General features: G+C 68.7%; 1 protein-coding gene across 1 annotated transcript in view; it reads left to right on the top strand.

The window, feature by feature from the left end:
- The window catches only part of LOC133755411 (guanine nucleotide exchange factor VAV2), a 66,423-nt gene extending 47,943 nt beyond the window's left edge, over positions 1-18,480 (top strand). Inside the window, exons 17-27 of the mRNA XM_062185521.1 lie at positions 2,051-2,067; positions 2,732-2,753; positions 3,077-3,204; positions 3,621-3,695; positions 4,473-4,525; positions 7,857-7,973; positions 9,931-10,018; positions 10,934-11,057; positions 11,655-11,741; positions 12,349-12,503; positions 17,395-18,480. Of these exons, the coding sequence (XP_062041505.1) occupies positions 2,051-2,067; positions 2,732-2,753; positions 3,077-3,204; positions 3,621-3,695; positions 4,473-4,525; positions 7,857-7,973; positions 9,931-10,018; positions 10,934-11,057; positions 11,655-11,741; positions 12,349-12,503; positions 17,395-17,442 (914 nt within the window). The 3' untranslated portion in view covers positions 17,443-18,480. The remainder of the gene's footprint in view (positions 1-2,050; positions 2,068-2,731; positions 2,754-3,076; positions 3,205-3,620; positions 3,696-4,472; positions 4,526-7,856; positions 7,974-9,930; positions 10,019-10,933; positions 11,058-11,654; positions 11,742-12,348; positions 12,504-17,394) is intronic.
- The last annotated feature ends 3,076 nt before the right edge of the window (positions 18,481-21,556 follow it).

Genomic DNA, 21,556 nt, shown 5'->3' with positions numbered 1-21,556 from the left:
TCCATAGCCGGACCCTGGGTGTAGGAGGGGCCTCTCGGAGCCCCGCCCCCAGCAGGCATCAGCTGGATCCCAGGGGCCGTGACTCCCTGGAGGGGTCCCCTCCGCTGGGGGCCGCAGCCCCTGCCCCAGCCGCTCCGAGCTGCTCCCCGGGCGGTGCCTCAGGCTGTGTCCTCCCCGGGCCTTGCCTGTGTCTGATGCCGGGGCGGTGCCTGTTCCGAGGGAGGTGCTGGTCAGGCCGCCGCTGCTGCCCACTGCCCTGCCCGGCCCCGCCCAGGCCCGGGGGGGCTGTGTGCACTCAGGGTGGGGTCGGAGCTGCGCTGCTGAGTTCTGTGTGCGTGTCTGAGTATACACACGTGTCCATGTGTGTGTGCATATACATGTGTGTATGTGTATGAGAGTATACATGTGTGTCTCGGAGTATACTAACGTGTGTGCATGTATGTCAGTATGCACGTGTGTCTGAGTATACATGTGTGTCCATGCGTTCATGTGTGCACATACGTGTGTCTGAGCATGCACGTGTGTCCATATGTTCCTGTGCACGTGTGTGCATGTGTGTCTGAGCGTATACACACGTGTGCGCGCGTGTGTGAGTATACATGCGTGTCCATGTGTGTGCATGTCTGAGTATACACATGTGTCCACGTGTGTGCATATACATGTGTGTATGTGTATGAGAGTATACATGTGTGTCAGAGTATACACGTGTGTGCATGTATGTCAGCGTATGCACGTGTGTCTGAGTATACATGCGTGTCCATGCATTCATGTGTGCACATGCATGTGTGTCTGAGTATGCACGTGTGTCCATGTGTTCCTGTACACGTGTGTGCATGTGTGTGTCTGAGAGTATGCATGCGTGTCCATGCGTTTGTCTGCATGTGTGTGCACGTGTCTGAGAGCATACATGCGTGTCCATGTGTTCGTGTGCACATGTGCGCATGTGTGTACATTCGTGTGTGAGAGTATACACGTGTGTCCATGCGTTCATGTGCACGTGTGTGTATGGGAATATAGGCATGTATCCATGCATTCGTGTGTGTGCATGTGTGAGCGTGTGCATGTGTGTGGCGGGAGGGTCCTCAGCTCTGCAGGTGGGCAGAGGAAGCCCAGCACCGTGTGTCTGAGACGCTGTGGCACGGGGGCGTCCCTGATGGATCCTTAGCCCCTGCCCCTGGCAGGCATTGCTAATCAACTGCAGAAAGCTCCCCTTGGCGGCCCCCTCAGAGTGGCCCATGCAGGAAGCCTGTTTGCCACCTCGGGCCAACCCCTGCCCGAGACAGCTCCGGCCGCCCCAGGTCCAGAGCTCGGGGTCCGTGGTAGAAGCCGTGAGACTTGCACAGCCGCTGCCCGGTCCACGCCTCTGTGACCCCCTGAAACCAGCCGCCGTGTGGTGCCCCTCATGGAGCTGGGCCCGGCCCCACTGCCGTGGTCGGGGGCCTCGCTGCCGTGGTCGGGGGGGCCCACTGTCGTGGTCGGGGGGGCCCACTGCCGTGGTCGGGGGGGGGTCCTGCTGCCGTAATCAGGGGCCCCACTGCTGTAATCTTGGGGGGCCTCGCTGCTGTGGTCTGGGGTCCCCGGTGCTGTGGCTGGGGGGCCAGGGGCTGGGGTCCCCGGTGCTGAGGCCGGGGGGGCCAGGGGCTGGGTTCCCCAGTGCTGTGGCCGGAGGGGGGCTGGGGTCCCCGGTGCTGTGGCCGGGGGGGGCTGGGGTCCCCGGTGCTGTGGCTGGGGGGCCAGGGGCTGGGGTCCCCGGTGCTGAGGCCGGGGGGGCCAGGGGCTGGGTTCCCCAGTGCTGTGGCCGGAGGGGGGCTGGGGTCCTCGGTGCTGTGGCCGGGGGGGGCTGGGGTCCCCGGTGCTGTGGCTGGGGGGCCAGGGGCTGGGGTCCCTGGTGCTGTGGCCAGAGGGGGGCTGGGGTCCCCGGTGCTGTGGCCGGGAGGGGGCCTGGGGTCCCCGGTGCTGTGGCCGGGGGGCCAGGGGCTGGGGTCCCCGGTGCTGTGGCCGGGGGGCCAGGGGCTGGGGTCCGCCTAACTCTGCTTTGCTTCCTTTGCAGCGTCTCCTGCAGACCTGGTAAGTCCTCGCTGAGCCCTGAGGGACGCCCCATTGTCCTGCCCGCCCAACCCTGGGGGCTCCCCACGCCTCCTGTCCTCCCGTCCACGCCCTGAGGGATGCCCCATTGTCCTGCCCGCCCAACCCTGGGTGCTCCCCACGCCTCCTGTCCTCCCGTCCACAACCTGAGGGACGCCCCATTGTCCCGCCCAACCCTGGGGCTCCCCACGCCTCCTGTCCTCCCGTCCATGCCTTGCGGCTCCACCACAACCATGGGCGTGGCTCTGACCTACCCCCAACCTCCACCTGGCTCAGAGTCCATGGTTTGGCTGAGCTGGGGACAGAGTCCCTGTGGCTACTTGTAGGGGAGGGGCTTCGTGTCCCCTTGCGTTTCGGGGTTCTGTCACCCGCACCTAAGGCCCCTCGAGCCTGGGGTCCGAGATGCCTCTGGAGGAGGGAAGGGGCACAGCACCTGGCGCCGGGCAGGGTGTGGTCAGGGTGGGCTTCCTGGAGGAGGTGGGACACCCCTGAAGTTCAGAGTGGGCTGTCGCACGGGGAAGCAGCACCACACGTGCCCTGTGCCCCGCCCCTGCCTCGCGCCTCCTCTCGGGGGGGGGGGGGGGTCACAGTGGGTCCAGCGGAGCACCTCCCTCCCTCATCTCTGTTGTCATCCTTGTCCTCACAGGACTCCTCCGGAGCAGGGCCGGGTGAGTGCCGGGCGCGGGCGCCGGGGAGGCGGGTGGGGCTCCATCACGGAGCGGCCTGAGCCCCCGCAGCCCCAGCGCCATCCCCCCCCCTTCACATGAGGGCTCCCGGCACAGCTCGGGAGGAAACCACGGCGGGTGCCGTCTACGGCACCGCGTCTGAGCGTGAGAGCTGCTGCCCTGGCGAGGCCCCGTGTCCGTGTCCTGAGACCCGGGCGCCCGGGGAGGCCTAGGGTGGGGGGGCGTGGGGGCGTGGACCCCTGGAGGCCGAGGCCAGGCTGGGCCGGAGCCCCCGAGCGAGCCGCCCCTCCTGCTGCTGCCCGCAGGTCCCAAGATGGTGGCCCTGCAGAACTACCACGGTGTGCCGGCCCCTCCTGGGAAGGCCCCGCTCACCTTCCAGACTGGGGACATCATCGAGCTGCTGCGAGGGGACCCTGAGGCTCCGTGGTGGGAGGTGCGTCCTGCGGCCCCGCCCCCACCCCGCAGACGGAGCTGCTGGCCTGGGTGTGGTCGCCATGGTCCCCAGGGTTGATTAGGGATGAACTCCGGGCCATGGCGGTGGGCGGGGGGTGCAGGAGTCCCGGCCCTGCTCTCAGTGCCCCCAGCCCCGCCCTGGGTGTCCACTTCCCGGTGGCTCCGCACAGCTGCCCTGCAGGGGTGAGTAGGAGGCAGAGTCCGGGCTGCCTCCGTCTTCTGGGCGAAGGGCCAGGGAGAGCCGGGGCCAGCCCACCCCCTCCCAGCCGGTCCCGGTCCCTGTGCCGATACAGGTGGGCAGGGCCGGGAGGTGGGGCTCCGTGGGCCTGGGGAATGGGCGTGCCCTGCCCACCTGCGGGGCGGCCGCCCACCGTGTCCTCCCCTCCTCCCCCCCAGGGCCGGCTGTTGCAGACCAGGAAGTCGGGGTATTTCCCCAGCTCGTCCGTGAAGCCCTGCCCCGTGGATGGGAGGGTGAGTCCTTCCCCACGGAAGCTTCCGGAACACCGTGGCCAGGTTGTCCGTGCTGGGTGACCCCGGAGTGGAGGAGGCGGGGCGGGGGCGATGTGTGTGTGTGCAGGGCCCGGCCGTGGCAGGCGTGCGCCTGGGTGCAGGGGGCGGGTCTCCAGCTCCCCGTGGGGGGCCTGCCCAGCCCTGGCCCCATAGGCTTGGCCAGCGGCTCTGCAGGGGGAGAAGTTGTGAGGACTTAGGGCGCCTTGCACAGGTCCCGGGGCTGGCAGGGGGCAGGGGGTCGCTCACCCCCTCCCTGGGCCCCGGCTTCCTGGGTGCGTGGGGTGAGCAGGGGCACAGGTGGTGTCTGAGGACCCCCAGGCTGTGGGGGGGGGGAGGGAGCTGGGGCCAGGCGGGGGCCAGGCTCCCAGGAGGGGCTGTGCCTCTGGACGGCGCCCCCGCCCCAGGCCCCTTCCCGGGCTCCGGAGGCCTCCGGCCGTGGGTGAGACGTAGCCACCGGGAGTCCCACCCCTATGCTCCCCCTCCCATGGGGTTAAGTGCAGCTCCTGGTGGCTCCTCATTCACTCATTCCGCGAATCAGTCGTTCATCCATCAAACCGGAGCAGAAGGCACCCAATCATGCCCTTGGGGCCCTCACGGAGCCGGGGGGGGGGGGGCTGGGGCTGAGTCCACGGGCGGCCCCGGCCCTGTGCAGCTGGTGGCACTCACAGCGAGCCCCCGTGGCCCCTGCGCTGTGGCCGGTGCCCGCGGGGACATAACACAGGTGTGTCTGTTCCCCAGCCGCCTGTCAGCCGGCCGCCGTCCCGGGAGATGGACTACACCGCCTACCCCTGGTGAGTGACTCCTGGCCCGTGGTGGGTGAGGGCGTCCGAGGCCCCTGAGTCTAGGAGCATCCCCAGGTGGCTGGGCCCAGGGACTCCCAGGCCCCGCCTCCCTCCTCGGTTCAGATGGGGGGGGGCTGAGGCCATTTTTTAGTGCAGTCGTAATGGATTGTGGGAAAGCAGGGAACGTGAGCCGGGCACCCTTGGGGGATGTGGCCACCTGACAGCTGCCCAGCGTGCAGGGGATGGGGGGGGGGGGGTCTGGCGGCCCAGACACGCGTCAGCCGGGGCCGCCTGTCACTACGGCCACACGGATAGCGGACGGCAGCCCGACGAGGACTCTGGCCTCGTCCCCGGGCCGGGCTGTGTCTGCACGGCCTGGCCACGGCTGCCCGGTGCCTCGAGTGCCCGGTGCTTCTGTCCCGTGCACGTCCACCCTGCCCTGGACTCTGGTGACCCGGGACCCACCTGCGGTTCCCCTCGGAGACCAACAAACAGAATTGGATCTTTCAGTGTCAGCTCTGCCGTGGTTGCACAGTGCGTGTATTTTTAACGGTTTGCTTGTTTTGAACGACCAACAGAGAGGGAGGGGCAGAGAGAGGTCTTCCGTCCGCTGGTTCACTCCCGGAGTGGCTGCAGCAGCCTGGGCAGGGCCGAGCTGAAGCCAGGACCTGGAGCTCCATCCGGGTCTCCCACTCGGGTGCGGGGGCCCAAGCACTGGGCCGCCCTCCACTGCCTCCCAGGAGCATTAGCATGGAGCAGGATCGGAAGTGGAGCAGCCGGGACTTGAACCGGCGCCCATAAGGGATGCGGCACTGCGGGCAGTGGCTTTGCCTGCTACACCACAGCGCTGGCCGCAGGGTGCCGTGTTAGGAACGTGCTAACTCCTGCCAAGGAAGTGCCAGGGCGGCAGGTGTGCCCGGGGGGAGCCAGCCATGGCTCAGGGTGTGGACGCCTGAGGTGGAAGGTGGAGGGGTTCTCCCGCAGCCCTCTACGGCCCCTGCAGCAGGGAGCCGGGGAGCCGCTGACCATCCGTGTGTTCCGTGCTCTCTGCTCCGGGTGTGGACAATGCTTGCTGGGGAAGTGTGACCGCATGAAAGTGGCTCACTGAGCACCAGGTCTGGAGCGCGGGGAGCAGCCCAGTGCACCTGCCGGGCGGCCCCCAGAGAGCTCTGCTCATGCCCCCCTACACCGTGCCCCTCGTGCACAGCCCAGTGGGGAGCAGCCCAGTGCACCTGCCGGGCGGCCCCCAGAGAGCTCTGTTCATGCCCCCCCCCCCCGTGCCCCTCGTGCACGGCCCAGTGGGGAGCAGCCCAGTGCACCTGCCAGGCGGCCCCCAGAGAGCTCTGCTCATGCCCCCCCCTCCCCGTGACCCTCACACACGGCCCAGTGGGGAGCAGCCCAGTGCACCTGCCGGGCGGCCCCCAGAGAGCTCCGCTCGTGCCCCCCCCCGTGACCCTAGCGCACGGCCCAGTGGGGAGCAGCCCAGTGCACCTGCCGGGCGGCCCCCAGAGAGCTCCGCTCGTGCCCCCCCCCCCGTGACCCTAGCGCTCGGCCCAGTGGGGAGCAGCCCAGTGCACCTGCCAGGCGGCCCCCAGAGAGCTCCGCTCGTGCCCCCCCCCGTGACCCTAGCGCACGGCCCAGTGGGGAGCAGCCCAGTGCACCTGCCGGGCGGCCCCCAGAGAGCTCCGCTCGTGCCCCCCCCCCCCGTGACCCTAGCGCTCGGCCCAGTGGGGAGCAGCCCAGTGCACCTGCCAGGCGGCCCCCAGAGAGCTCCACTCGTGCCCCCCCCCCGTGACCCTAGCGCACGGCCCAGTGGGGAGCAGCCCAGTGCACCTGCCAGGCAGCCCCCAGAGAGCTCCGCTCGTGCCCCCCCCCGTGACCCTAGCGCTCGGCCCAGTGGGGAGCAGCCCAGTGCACCTGCCGGGCGGCCCCCAGAGAGCTCTGCTCATGCTCCCCACCCCCGTGACCCTAGCGCACGGCCCAGTGGGGAGCAGCCCAGTGCACCTGCCAGGCGGCCCCCAGAGAGCTCCGCTCGTGCCCCCCCCCCGTGCCCCTCGTGCATGGCCCAGTGGGGAGCAGCCCAGTGCACCTGCCGGGCGGCCCCCAGAGAGCTCCACTCGTGCCCCCCCCCCCCGTGACCCTAGCGCACGGCCCAGTGGGGGGCAGCCCAGTGCACCTGCCAGGCGGCCCCCAGAGAGCTCCGCTCGTGCCCCCCCCCCATGACCCTAGCGCACGGCCCAGTGGGGGGCAGCCCAGTGCACCTGCCAGGCGGCCCCCAGAGAGCTCCGCTCGTGCCCCCCCCCCCCCGTGACCCTAGCGCACGGCCCAGTGGGGAGCAGCCCAGTGCACCTGCCAGGCGGCCCCCAGAGAGCTCCGCTCGTGCCCCCCCCCCCCGTGACCCTAGCGCACGGCCCAGTGGGGAGCAGCCCAGGGCACCTGCCAGGCGGCCCCCAGAGAGCTCCGCTCGTGCCCCCCCCCGTGACCCTAGCGCTCGGCCCAGTGGGGAGCAGCCCAGTGCACCTGCCGGGCGGCCCCCAGAGAGCTCTGTTCATGGCCCAGTGGGGAGCAGCCCAGTGCACCTGCCGGGCGGCCCCCAGAGAGCTCCGCTCGTGCCCCCCCCCGTGACCCTCACACACGGCCCAGTGGGGGGCAGCCCAGTGCACCTGCCAGGCGGCCCCCAGAGAGCTCTGTTCATGCCCCCCCCCCGTGACCCTCACACATGGCCCAGTGGGGAGCAGCCCAGTGCACCTGCCGGGCGGCCCCCAGAGAGCTCCGCTCGTGCCCCCCCCCCCCCCCGTGACCCTAGCGCACGGCCCAGTGGGGAGCAGCCCAGGGCACCTGCCGGGCGGCCCCCAGAGAGCTCCGCTCGTGCCCCCCCCCCGTGCCCCTAGCGCTCGGCCCAGTGGGGAGCAGCCCAGGGCACCTGCCGGGCGGCCCCCAGAGAGCTCTGTTCATGGCCCAGTGGGGAGCAGCCCAGTGCACCTGCCGGGCGGCCCCCAGAGAGCTCTGTTCACGGCCCAGTGGGGGGCAGCCCAGTGCACCTGCCGGGCGGCCCCCAGAGAGCTCCGCTCGTGCCCCCCCCCGTGCCCCTAGCGCTCGGCCCAGTGGGGAGCAGCCCAGGGCACCTGCCGGGCGGCCCCCAGAGAGCTCTGTTCATGGCCCAGTGGGGAGCAGCCCAGTGCACCTGCCGGGCGGCCCCCAGAGAGCTCTGTTCACGGCCCAGTGGGGGGCAGCCCAGTGCACCTGCCGGGCGGCCCCCAGAGAGCTCCGCTCGTGCCCCCCCCCCCCCCCCGTGCCCCTAGCGCTCGGCCCATCCCCCTCCCCCGCTCCCTCGCTGCAGGTTTGCGGGCAACATGGAGAGGCAGCAGACGGACAACCTGCTCAAGTCCCACGCCAGCGGCACGTACCTCGTCAGGGAGCGGCCCGCTGAGGCCGAGCGCTTTGCCATCAGCATCAAGTATGTGGTGGCCCCGGGGGTGCAGGAGGCCTCTCCGTCCTGGGCCTGCTGGCGGGGCGGTGCGGGGAGGGGGTGTCACCTCTCACCTGAGCCCTTTGAGATGAAGGAGCCCTGGAGTTAGCCCAGGACGCGCACCTGTGAGCCCCGCGGGCTGGGCTGGACCAGGTCAGGGCAGGTGGAGACCCCGCCAGACTTCCCAGCAGCCCCACGGACGGGACGCGAGGGCAAAGGGCCCAACCTGGCGGCTGGGGTCCCTCGGAGAACTTAGGGGGCTGCTGTCTGTGGCTCGGGCCAGCGGCCCTCTGTCCCCACACCCCCAACCCTGCTGGAGCCGCCCCCAGTCCCCACAGAGGGCCACAGACTGCTCAGACAGGCCCTGGTTGGCCGCGGGCAGGAGACTCCGGCCAGTGACCGGAGCGTGGGGCCTGCCCCGGCCTCCGCAGGGCGTCCGTGTGCAGGGAAGCCCCCTGTGTGCTGGCCAGGGCGGACCTGGGGCCTGGGGCATGTCAGCCGGGCGCGGGGACTGCGGGGACGGCAGCCAGCACAGGAAGCGAGCGGGCTCCTGGCGGGACACAGGGAGCAGTGACAGTGTCCCTGTGCGGCCAAGCGGGGTTCTGGGCATCACGGAAGCACCTTGGGGCCCTCGGGCAGGCGCTCGCAGGCCCCCGGGTCCTGAACATGCGGCCGCCCCGTCTCTCACTCCCAGCTCTGCTCCTCTCCTCTGGACCTCCACGTTTGCCCCCAGGGGTTCTGGGTCTCCTGAGCCCCCGTGACTGGGCAGGGGCGCACAGGTCCTGCCCCCACCCCACACCCAGGGCCGGTTCCCGCTTCCAAACGGCTGCTGAGGGAGGAGACCCCCAGGCCTCCAGGAGGCCCCACGAACAAACGCACTGGCTCAAAGTGCATGGAGCGGCGGCCGTGCCGGCAGTAACCAGGGCTGGACATGGCTCAGCCTGGTGGGCAGCGCCTGCCCTGCACAGGCGGCCAGAGAACCTTAAGGGGTGTGGCCATCAGGGTGGACCCCCCACAGCGAGGCCCTGGGAGGAGAGGACAGCGGGCGGCCCGAGGCCAGGCTGGGGTGCAGAACACTGCCCGCCTGGTGGGCCTGGCCAGGGCCCCCAGTGGAGGCCCCTCATCCCCGCCCGGGGGAGCTCAGGGGGCGCTCACACCCCGGCCAGCTGGGCGGTGCTTCACCTCTCAGCTCTGTGGGGGGTCAGGCGGCCGTGCAGTGCCCGTGAGTGTGGGCTGTGGCGAGCCCTGGGGACAGCGGTCTACCGTCTCCCTGCCCGGCCTGGTGCCAGCTGCGAGGCCATTGGGTGCGGGGGAGCCGTGAGGACCGCAGGCGGCCGGCTTCCTGGGCGCAAGGGAAGGCCAGCACCGAGGCCTGGGTGACCGTGAACTTGGCGCGTCTGAGGAGCCGCCGAGCTGGAGCCAGAGGTGCCGCGGTGGCCGTGGCAGGAGGAGGGTGCTCCCGGGACCGAGAAGCAAACCCGCTAGGGCGGGGGTGCGGGAGCCGCACTGCACAGGGAGGGGGGCTGGGGATGGGCCCCTGGGGGCTCCAACGGCCGGCGCAGGACCTGTTCTGTCACTGTGACCGAAGCCACTGCACAGAGAGGGTCCCCTGGCCACTGTGTGACACATGGCAGAGAGGCAGAGGGGACGGGCCGCGTGCAGGAGCCCGCGGCAGGGGTGGCCTCACTCACAGCAGCCGCTCCCCTGGGAGAGCCTCCCCGCATACCTCGTCCGTCCGTGCCTGGGGGCTGGAGCCCCGGGACCTCGTGGCTTCCCACGAGTGCACCACAAATGTGCCCCCCCCAGCACCGCCCCACTGGGGCCATGTGCAGGCCACGGCCGGGCAGGGGACGGGGGCTGGATTTGAAGTGTGGGGACAGGAGGGGGTGCGGCCGGGAGCGGGGTCCCCCGGGCTGGGACTGAGCCTGGCCCCGTGCGTGCCCAGGTTCAATGACGAGGTGAAGCACATCAAGGTGGTGGAGAAAGACAACTGGATCCACATCACGGAAGCCAAGAAGTTCGAGAGCCTCCTGGTGCGTGAGCCGGGCCCTGCTCCCCACCCGCCCCCCGCGGCGCCCATGCGGCCTCCCTGGCCCCAGCCCCCGGCCAGCGGCCCCTGCCTGGCGTAGATGCCCCGGAAATGGATCTCCAAGGCCCCTGGGCACAGCTGGAGCCGTGGCTCAGCCGAGACTGGGGACTCCCGACACCCGAGGCTGCACAGGGCTTGGCCCGGCCGCTGGCCCCCAATGCCGACCTCCCAGTGGCGCGTCACACTCTAGCCGGCGACCGAGCGCCCCCGCCCCCGGCCCAATCCCCTCCTCGTCTCACCAACGCCGAGCCCTGCCCTCGCCCGGCCGGCACGCGGCAGAGCCGTGGTTCCCCGCAGCTGGTTTCTCAACGGCAAACGCTGCGTGCGCTGAGAACGTGGGAGCAGAGCGTCCGAGCCCTGAGCTCCCCACCGCCGCCACGGCGCCCTCATCCCAGCCGCGACCCCACCAAAGCGAAGCCAGCGTGCACGTGTGGGCGTGTGGCTCCGTGCCGTGTCTCCGCGTCTCTGAAGAGCAGGGGCCGGCCCGACTGGGCCTGGTGTGCCAGGGAGGCCCCCGGGCTGACACCTGGGGTCCCGGTGCAGCCAGGCGCTTCTTGCATGGGGCGTGCGGGGCCCGGGGGTGTCCCTCTGCAGAGGCCGCCCCGTCGGCCCCGGGGTCAGTCTTGGCTTCCTCCCCATATCGTTTCCTTTCGAAGCATCTGTCCGGGCAGTCCGTGGGGCTGAGGTCTTCAAGAAGCCCACCACCCCTGTGGGCGGGCTGTAGGGAGGAGCAGAGGGGCGTGCTGGGGGGCCGTCTCCCAGGCTTGAACCCGCGAAGGCGGGAGAGGGAGGGAGAGGGAGGCCAGGTGGCCGGCGGGCTGCCTGGAGGCGGCGGTGGACAGAGTGCTGCCCCCTGCAGGAGCTGGTGGAGTACTACCAGTGCCACTCGCTTAAGGAGAGCTTCAAGCAGCTGGACACCACGCTCAAGCACCCCTACAAGTGCTGGGAGCGCGCCGCCCCCCGGGCCTGCAGCCGGGCCCCAGGTAACGCCCGGGCCGGACCCCACGCCTGCGCTCCCCTGGGGACTCTCCCCTGGCCCACGTCGCAGGCCTTCCCCGCTCTCAGGGATGCAGACCAGGAACCCCCACCCCGCCCTGGCCCCAGGGAGTGGCGCCCCCCCACCCCCACCCCCACCCCCACCTCGCGCCAGGGCCGCCTCGCACTGCCCCTGCACCCTGCGGGCCACGGGGCTGGCTTGCTACCTGCTCTGCACTGCTGCTCTGTCGTGGGCCCCGCCCAGAGGCCAGCGTGGGCCCCGCCCAGAGGCCAGCGTGGCCACCAGTAGGAGAGCACAGGGTCTGTTTGCAAGGGGACCCCAAGCTCAGGGCCGCTGCATGGCTTCCAGCCCAGGCCTCTGTCCCCTGTGCACGGGGACCACGGGGCTGTGGGCCACACCGGGCGGGGAGGGGCAGGAGAGGAACCGGGGCCTTGAGTGAGCACCTCCTGGTGTCCGGGCGGGAGGAGGTGGCCCGGCTGCCCTGGGGCACCCGGCTGCCCTGGCGGGGCTCTGGGGGCCTGCTCCGTCCTGCTGCTGGCACGGCCCCCGCTGCCGCCTCACGCGGGCTCTCGCCTCTTTGCAGCCTCCTGCGCCTCCTACAACTTCTCTTTCCTGAGCCCGCAGGGCCTTGGCCTTGCTCCTCAGGGCCCCTCCGCTCCCTTCTGGTCAGGTACCGCCGCTGCTCTGCCTGGGGCCCCGGCCCCGGGCCCCGCCGCCCCGGCGTGGGCTGGGGGAGGGAGGGCCGGGAGGTCCCCCGGGGACCTGTCATGCTCTGGCCGCGCCTGCCTCACGCACACGTCCTCCTCGGCGCTGACCCTCGTGGCCGCTCGAGGACTCAGTGGAGAACAGACCGGCAGCCGCCCTGCTGCAGCAGGGGGAGCAGACCCCGGGCCTGCTCGGCGGCCACGAGGAGAAGCCTTGTGGATGTGGGTGTGGCGGTGACGGCTGGCTCTGCCCCCGCCGCATGGCCGGCTGCTGCCTGTGCTTCCCCAGCCTGCAGCTCCTCGCCTCTCCCCGGGGACTTCCGGTGCCAGGCTGAGCTGGGTGGGCTGGGTCTCCCGTGGGCTGTGGGACCCCAGCAGCCGGCGTAGTGCACCTGCTCTTGTCCCTGTGAACGCACCCGTGGCCTGCGACGGCTGCCCAGGGCCCTGGGGCTGGAGCCAGCTCGTCTCTTCTCCTGGACACAGATTCAGGCATCCGGGGTGGGGGGCTAGCGCAGCACAGGCGCCCTCCCAGCCCTGGCAGGCCCCGCTGACTGTGCCCGTCTCCCCCAGCAGTGTTCACGCCACGGGTCATCGGCACGGCGGTGGCCAGGTACAACTTCGCCGCCCGGGACATGCGGGAGCTCTCGCTGCGGGAGGGAGACGTGGTGAAGATCTACAGCCGCATCGGCGGGGACCAGGGCTGGTGGAAGGGCGAGACCAACGGACGGGTGAGCGGCCCAGCCCCGGCCTGCCGGCCCCTACCTGCAGACCCCGGCCTGCTGCCCTGTGCCGGGCACCCTGCGACCCAGTCTCCCTCATCCTCACGGCACCCAGAGGCCTGGGGCTCACGGGAAACCGAGGCTCCAGCCACTCACCATGAGCCCCAGGAATTGGCCACGTGGGTCAGAGGTGGACCCCGGCCCCCACACTGCCTGTGCCTGGCCATGCCTGGCCCTGGTGGCCGCTGCAGGGAGATGGGTGCCATGGCCGACTTTAGGTCACACCCAAGTGCCCGAGCCCTGAGAGCAGGAAGGCCACAGGACTGACAGCAAGGCCTGGTGTCCCTGCCGGCTCCTCCTGTCGTTGTCCAGGCCCAGGACTGCCCCAGTGAGGTGGGAGGGGCCTGCCATATCCCCGCCCTCTGAGTGAGCTAGGAGGGTCCTGTCAAGTTCTTGCCCTCCGGGGTGGGAGGGGCCTGCCAAGTCCCCACCCTCTGAGGTGGGAGGGGCCTGACATGTCCCCACCCTCTGAGGTGGGAGGGGCCTGACATGTCCCCCTGCTCTGAGTGAGCTAGGAGGGTCCTGTCAAGTCCCTGCCCTCTGGGGTGGGAGGAGCCTGTCATTTTCCCACTCTCTGAAGTGAGAGGGGCCTGTCAAGTCCTCACTCTGAGGTAGGATGGGCCTGTCAAGTCCCCGCCCTCTGAGTGAGGTGGGAGGGGCCTGTCATGATCCTGCTCACCCTAACCTCACAGCCCTTGAACCCAGCCCCCCATCTGGACCCCTGTGTGGTGCCCCAGCTCTGTCAGCACCCACCTGATGGCACCAGCGCTCTGTGTGCCACCAGTGGAAAGCCCGTGGGCAGGTGCACCAGGTGGCGGAGGGGGGAGGGAGGAGGGGGAGGGTCCATTGGCCTCCAGTGCCGACCAGGAAGTTGCCCAGGGGCAGGTGCCGGTTGGCCTCCCTAGCCTGGGCCTGCCCCTTGGAGGACCTCGGCTCTGACCCATTTCCTGCCCATCCGCTTCCGGGGGTGAGGGCTCTGAGTCCCAGGCAGCGACCACACGGTGGCCCCGTGTCACCAGTGCGCCAAACACCTGAGGCTGTGATTAGTAAGCCCAGCCCAGACGCGGAGTCTGCACCACTGCTTTGAGCCTCGCGGCTAACTCCTATCGGCCTGGTGCTGTCGGCCTTAGGAAATCGTCTCTTCTGGTCTGGAGTCCTCCTGCAGGTGTCAGATGGTGCCGGCTTTCTCTGAGTTACAGCTCTGTGGGCAGACTTTCCCCCTGTGCTGTTTTTCTGTCTGCTGTTTGGAGTAAGTCTCTTACAGGTCTTGGGGTTTCCTGAAGCCGTTGTCTGAATCGGTGCGTGTGGCTCATTTACGTTTAGTGTAATTCCCAGGCCGTTCGGGACTGAGTCCCTCATCTAACTGCTCCTCCCTTGCTCGCCTTCCTTGCTTGCTCTTGGGTTAATCAACATCTTTTTTCTCTGCACACCCTCCCTTGGCTGGTTTCTGCACCTGAGACGGTACAGGGTGCGCGCCGACTTCTTGGCACCTGCCCTGAGTGAGCAGTTATCCTGATTCCCAGATAGGCCGAGGACCCTGGGGTCCCACGCTTCTCCCGGCCGTTCTGCAGGTGCTGTCCTGGCTCTGGGCTCTGCCGTGTTTACCCTGGAGGCCTGGAGTCTGCTTACTCGGGGTCATGTGTCCTGGCTTCCCCCAAGGCCACACTCTCTGCAGCCTGGCCCCCACTCTAGAATGTTCTCTGGTGTGAGTCAGCAGTGAGTACGTTCGCAGGTGTTGTTGGATCTAAGAGTCTTTTTTTTTTTTTTGGCAGGCAGAGTGGACAGTGAGAGAGAGAGACAGAGAGAAAGGTCTTCCTTTGCCGTTGGTTCACCCTCCAATGGCCGCTGCGGCCGGCGCACCGCGCTGATCTGATGGCAGGAGCCAGGTGCTTCTCCTGGTCTCCCATGGGGTGCAGGACCCAAGCACTTGGGCCATCCTCCACTGCACTCCCGGGCCACAGCAGAGAGCTGGCCTGGAAGAGGGGCAACCGGGACAGAATCCGGTGCCCCGACCGGGACTAGAACCCGGTGTGCTGGCGCCGCAAGGTGGAGGATTAGCCTAGTGAGCTGCGGCGCCGGCCTAAAAGACTCTTTATATTTAATGTTGGCGTTGTAAAATGTAACTTTTTAAAAATGGTGTTTGTGTTTGAAAGAATTACAGAGACAGAGGGAAGGGAGACAGAGAGAGATATCTTCCATTGCTGGTTCACTCCCCAAATGGCTGCAACAGGGGCCCAAGCACTTGGGCCATCCCCCACTGCTCTCCCAGGTCTTAGCAGGGAGCTGGATGGGAAGTGGAGCAGCCGGGACTTGAACCGGCACCCATATGGGATGCTGGCGCTGCAGGCAGAGGCTTGACCCACTGTGCCACAGCACAGTCCTGCTGTTTGTAATTTTTAATTCTGATATAATTTCAAATTTAGCCACACCAAAGACCTCCCTTATACACAAATGCGTGTCCTGTTTCCAAATGTTTTGGCGCCTCTCTCTTCCCCCACCTCATTTGGGGTGAACCTGACAGAAATCCTATTCCTTTATCCCCAAGTCTTCCCTGGGGTCCGGGACATTTCCATGGGGTCTAGCACGATTCTACATCTGCTGTCCATTCTAAATGTCACTGCTGGTCCCAGAGGGACTTCCAGGTGTTTGCTCGTGGGGCTGTGTCCTGGGCTGTGTCCGGGGCTGTGTTCTGGGCTGTGTCCAGGGCCGTGTCCTGGGCCGTGTCCTGGGCTGTGTCCGGGGCCGTGTCCTGGGCTGTGTCCTGGGGCTGTGTCCGGGACTGTGTCCTGGGCTGTGTCCTGGGCTGTGTCCAGGGCTGTGTCCTGGGCCGTGTCCGGGGCCGTGTCTGGGGCTGTGTCCGGGGCTGTGTTCTGGGCTGTGTCCGGGGCCGTGTCCTGGGCTGTGTCCGGGGCTGTGTCCGGGGCTGTGTCCGGGGCCGTGTCCTGGTTTGTGTCCGGGGCTGTGTCCGGGACTGTGTCCTGGGCTGTGTCCTGGGCTGTGTCCTGGGGCTGTGTCCTGGTTTGTGTCCGGGGCCGTGTCCGGGACTGTGTCCTGGGCTGTGTCCTGGGCTGTGTCCTGGGGCCGTGTCCTGGTTTGTGTCCTGGGCCGTGTCCGAGGCTGTGTCCTGGGCTGTGTCCTGGGGCTGTGTCCGGGGCCGTGTCCTGGGCCGTGTCCGGGGCTGTGTCCTGGGCTGTGTCCTGGGGCTGTGTCCTGGTTTGTGTCCTGGGCTGTGTCCGGGGCCGTGTCCTGGGCCGTGTCCTGGGCCGTGTCCTGGGCTGTGTCCTGGGCTGTGTCCTGGGGCTGTGTCCTGGGGCTGTGTCCTGGTTTGTGTCCTGGGCCGTGTCCGGGGCCGTGTCCTGGGCTGTGTCCTGAGCCGTGTCCAGGGCTGTGTCCAGGGCTGTGTCCGGGGCTGTGTCCGGGGCCGTGTCCGGGGCCGTGTCCTGGGCCGTGTCTGGGGCCGTGTCCGGGGCTGTGTCCAGGGCTGTGTCCGGGGCCGTGTCCGGGGCCGTGTCCGGGGCCATGTCCTGGGCCGTGTCTGGGGCCGTGTCCGGGGCTGTGTCCTGGTTTGTGTCCGGGGCTGTGTCCGGGGCCGTGTCCAGGGCCGTGTCCTGGGGCTGTGTCCAGGCCGTGTCCTGGCCGTGTCCTGGCCGTGTCCTGGGCCGTGTCCGGGGCTGTGCCCTGAGCCGTGTCCTGGGCCGTGTCCAGGGCCATGTCCTGGGCCGTGTCCTGGCCGTGTCCTGGCCGTGTCCTGGCCGTGTCCGGGGCCGTGTCCTGGCCGTGTCCGGGGCCGTGTCCAGGGCTGTGTCCTGGGCTGTGTGCAGTCCGGGGCTGTGTCCGGGGCTGTGTGCAGTCTGGGGTCAGGAATCACTCACTCGTCATGGCTGTGACCTGGGACTTTCTCCATCTTTGTCTCGCAGGGCTTGGGCAGGGTGAGGGGAGTTTGAAGGCCAGGGGTGTTCCTGCCCTCGGTCTGGGCTTTGGCTGCGCACGGCGGCGGGAACGCAGTAGTGAGCAGGTCGGCGTGCCTGGCGATGGTGCAGCTGGTTAAGGTGGTATTTGCCAGGGCTCCTCCACCGGTTAACAGTACTCAAAGAATCGCGCCTGCGGGGAACTTGTGTCCCTGCCGGGGCAGTGGAACGCGGCGGTACTGGTGAGCCTGTGCGGGGCGCCCAGATCATCCCGAGATGGCGTCAAGTGCACCGGAGGATGCTCACAGGCTACCCGTGGCCGCTGTGACACTCCACACGGGGGCTTGAGCGTCCTCGGCTCTCGGCGTCTGCCCAGGGCCTGGGAGCCGGTCCCCCGAGCCATGGCTGTGCTCAGAGATCAGAGAAACTGCATCCAGGGCTCCTCTCTCATGGTGGGAGGACGACCGGCCCCGGCCCTCGCATCACCCACGCTGCCTCACGCGTGTCCCGTGCCGTCGGCCCGTCTTCCAGCCTGCTAGCCACCCACCCCGCCCCCGCCGTCTTCCGCTGCTAGAGTCTTTCCCTGGGACTCTTCATTTCGATCGCTGCGTTTTCACTTTTAGCAGCTCTGACCCCAGCCTGCGGGTGGAGGTGTCTCCCTCTCCTGTTAGACGTCCACGTCAGACTCGCCCCTGCAGCCTCAGTGGCCGTGGGTTGGTTTCTGGCGTCTCCTTCGTTGTTCTGTTTCGTTCTCGTCTTTGTCATGTGCCCGTGGCGTCTGCAGGGCTTAGCTCTTCTCTGGCCATGGCTGCTGGGTTTCCCGGCTGCCCTTACCCAGGGCTGTGGCTCCTCCCCTGGGCCCCTGCGCGTGGCCAGCCTGGCCCCATCCCCTCTGTGTGCCACCACGGGTGCCCTCCTGCCGTCTGTTTCAGATCGGATGGTTCCCCTCGACGTACGTGGAAGAGGAGGGCGTCCAGTGATGGTGGAGCGTGGACAGGCCCGTGGACCGTCCTGGGAGAGGCGCGGACGCCGTGCCTCGTGGAGGAGATGCCCGCCAGCCTTGCAGTCCCGACCAGCCACAGGGACGGGGGCGGTGTGGAGAGCCCTGCCCCGGAGCCGTCTGGGCGTCCGTCCGCCCAGGGAGGCGCTGCCTGTACATAGAGATGTGGGCCGGCCCGGCGCAGCCGCGAGTCTGGCTGGGCTGTGGTTCCCGCCACTGACGCTTTCCCAGGGAGGCCTGCGGACGGCAGAGGGGACCTTGTGCTCTAAGCCCCCACGCCCCACTTTCCTGCTGCTCCCTGGGGGGCCCCACGGGACCAGAGCCAGGCCGTCTGCTGTGGCTTCCGCTCAGCCCAGCTGTGCTGGGTAGAGGACGAGGGGGCCTGCAGGGGGACGCTCCGGTCACTCTGGCTTCCAGAACTTCCCCTCCTGGCCAGGCAGGTGGGCCGCTGCCGCCCCCACGCCCCAGTCACTGGTACGCTCTGTCCTGGTGCTCCTCCTGGTGCTCCGGGCCCCTTCCCCGGCATCCCAGGGTGCGGCTGCCCCGCCCACCGCCCGGATGCAGCTCGGGAATCCCGGAACAGGCGGATGTGGGGGAACAGGATTCTGCCCTGGGCAGGCCCCCCTGCCCGTGTCCTGCCCAGCAGGTGCCCCACGCGGTGGCCTCTGCACGTGCGTGCTGGGGCTTCCTTCCGGCTGGGCCTGGGGCCGGCTCAGAAGTGCTCTTGGGGGTGGCTCGCCCGCCTGTTCTCTCCAGCCTTTGGCCTCCAGCGGCCTCAGCAGACCCCGGTTCCTGTCCCCTGGAGTCTCCGGGGCCCGGCATGCTGTCTGGCTCTGAGCCCCAGCCCGAGCGTCTGGGGAGCCCTGGGCCCCCGCCGGCTCCCCTTCTCCCTGTGTCAGCTGCACAGCAGGACTGGGCCGGGCTGGTCCTGCTGAGGGCAAGGTCTGGGTGCCACTGCCCACCCGGGAGCTCCTCCCAAGGCTGCCGGGCATCCCGGGGCGGGGGGCGGGGACAGAGGCGACCGCGGCAGGGCGGGGGGTGGGGTGGGAGCACACTGGAAGCCTCCGTGGCAGGGCGCACCGCGCACTTTGTGGGTGTGGGGGCCTCGGCTCAGCTGCCCGCCGGGAGCCCGGGAGAAGGCCAGGCGACCCCGCCGCGGTCTGCGCAGCTCGTGTTCGGTTGCTGGGTCCCTGTTGCGTTGTCTTTTCTTCGGCTTGGTTGTTTTTTAAGGGGGAAGCCCAGTTTGTAATTACTTCGCCCAGGCCTCCTGTTACGTATCTGTGAATAATGAGGAAGAGACTATATCGCAGGAAGAGGATGTATATTTTAGTTCGTCGCGAGACAAGCCGCCTTGATCATGAAAGACACTGACAAAAAATAATTTAGAAAGCCTGGTTTTGTGCATTTTCCTGCTTTGTGTGTGTGTTTGGGTCGGTTTTGCTCCGCGCTGGGGGCCCCCAGCGGGAGAGGGGTGCCCTCCGGGGGGGGCTCACACCAGCTTGGGAGCCGAGGCATGGGAACCAGGGGCTAGGGGGTCCCTCGGCCGGCGACAGCCCCAGTGGGCTTTGGCAGACCGCGGCGCCCACTGCCGATAAACCGGATTTGTCTCCGCAGGAGTGGCTGGGCCTTCGATGCTGGGGGCGTGGGGGCGGCGGCTCCTCCCTCCTGGGGGCCTGAGCCCCTCTCAGGGGTCTGCAGGAGACCAGGGGGAGGTGGGCGTGCCCGGGTGGGACAGCCCTCCCCTCCCCCCTCTGTCCTCCCGCGGGGCCCCGCCCCCAGGCAGCACCTGCACTTCCTCCACTCTGTTCAAAACGTTCGTAGGAAATGGAGTTGAAAGAAACACTTGACCCAGGTGCAGAAATCCGTGCATGGTTTCCCATGAATTTCGAAGCCCCCTCGTGTCCCCTGCAGGTAACAGCACAGCCCCCCTCGGGCTGGGGTGGGGCGGCGGGCGGCAGAGCGCTGGGATCCAGTCCTGGCTGCTTCGACCCCACCCCCCTGACCGCAGGCAGCAGGTGCCGGCCTGAGTCCCAGGACGGAGCTCCTGGTCAGGGCTTTGCCGGCCCGGCTGTTGCTCTGTTTAAGGAGTGAACCAAAAATCTGCCTGCATTTCTCTCTTGTCACTCGAAGACAGAGCGTGGCCACGGGGTGTGGAGCAGCAGGAGTGACCCAGCCCACGGGCAGCGGCAGGGGAGTGCGAATGCCTGGGGGCAGAGCTGAGTCGGGGAGCGCCACCCCGCCCTGGCTGCAGCCTGTCGGGGCAGCCCCTCCTGCCCCCCACTGGGGGCCCATCTGGGGGTGCCAGGAAGGGACAGAGCTGACCAGCCCCTGGCTCTCCCCTCGACTGCCCCAGGCAGCGGCCACGCCAGCCTGGGGCGCAGGAAGGAAGCTAGCGGTGGGCGGGGGTTGGGACTCGGGCCCCTGGAGAAGGAGCAGCAGGCAGGGGACAGGAGAGGGCAGACCAGACAGGACCGGACAGGACCGGACAGGAGAGGGCAGACCGGACAGGAGAGGGCAGACCGGACAGGAGAGGGCAGACCGGACAGGACCAGACAGGAGAGGGCAGACCGGACAGGACCGGACAGGAGAGGGCAGACCAGACAGGAGAGGGCAGACCGGACAGGAGAGGGCAGACCGGACAGGAGAGGGCAGACCGGACAGGACCGGACAGGAGAGGGCAGACCGGACAGGACCGGACAGGAGAGGGCAGACCGGACAGGACCGGACAGGAGAGGGCAGACCGGACAGGAGAGGGCAGACCGGACAGGAGAGGGCAGACCGGACAGGACCGGACAGGAGAGGGCAGACCAGACAGGAGAGGGCAGACCGGACAGGAGAGGGCAGACCGGACAGGACCGGACAGGAGAGGGCAGACCAGACAGGAGAGGGCAGACCGGACCGGAGAGGGCAGACCGGACAGGAGAGGGCAGACCGGACAGGACCGGACAGGAGAGGGCAGACAGGACAGGACCGGACAGGAGAGGGCAGACCGGACAGGACCGGACAGGAGAGGGCAGACAGGACAGGACCGGACAGGAGAGGGCAGACCGGACAGGACCAGACAGGAGAGGGCAGACCAGACAGGAGAGGGCAGACCGGACAGGAGAGGGCAGACCGGACAGGACCAGACAGGAGAGGGCAGACCGGACAGGAGAGGGCAGACCGGACAGGACCAGACAGGAGAGGGCAGACCAGACAGGAGAGGGCAGACCGGACAGGACCAGACAGGAGAGGGCAGACCGGACAGGACCAGACAGGAGAGGGCAGACCAGACAGGAGAGGGCAGACCGGACAGGACCGGACAGGAGAGGGCAGACCGGACAGGAGAGGGCAGACCGGACAGGACCAGACAGGAGAGGGCAGACCAGACAGGAGAGGGCAGACCGGACAGGAGAGGGCAGACCGGACAGGACCGGACAGGAGAGGGCAGACCGGACAGGACCGGACAGGAGAGGGCAGACCAGACAGGAGAGGGCAGACCAGACAGGACCAGACAGGAGAGGGCAGACCGGACAGGACCGGACAGGAGAGGGCAGACCAGACAGGAGAGGGCAGACCGGACAGGACCGGACAGGAGAGGGCAGACCGGACAGGAGAGGCTGCCCAGGGCCTCCAGCGCCTGCACAGGGTGGGGGTGGGGGGTGGAGGCTCCGGCTCCTGCCCCAGCTTGTCCCCGGCCAGGTCCTAGGCGGCCCCATCAGCTCCCTGCTGGGAAGTGGCCAGAGCCACGCTGTCCTGGTCAGCAAGGGCTGAGGACCGAGGCATCAGACCCCCGTGACGCTGACGGCCGTGGGCTCCGCTCAGGCCTCCGAGGCCTCCGTGCCGGGGGTGTGCAGAGCCCTCCCCGGGTGGAGATGGGCGCGGTGCCTTCTTCGTAGGCAGACACAGGCGTGGCTGTGCCAGTGGCCACCCAAAGCCCCCTGGCCTATCCTGGCTCCTTTGTCCCTGGGTCCCCACCCCAGACCTGGCCTGGGCGTGTCCCCACTCTGACTGCCGGGGTGGCCCAGGTGACCATGCGCCAGGAGGAGCTTCTGGCTGGGGCTCCGCCCCCGGGCTGTCCCCCAGGCTTTCTCCAGCCAGGCTGGGCGTGCGCC

The sequence above is a fragment of the Lepus europaeus genome, unplaced genomic scaffold (genome assembly GCF_033115175.1).
Source record: "Lepus europaeus isolate LE1 unplaced genomic scaffold, mLepTim1.pri SCAFFOLD_444, whole genome shotgun sequence".
In the NCBI taxonomy this organism is placed as follows: Eukaryota; Metazoa; Chordata; class Mammalia; order Lagomorpha; family Leporidae; genus Lepus; species Lepus europaeus.
Note: the sequence above shows the minus strand (reverse complement) of the source record. Positions and strands in the feature narration are given on the sequence as shown.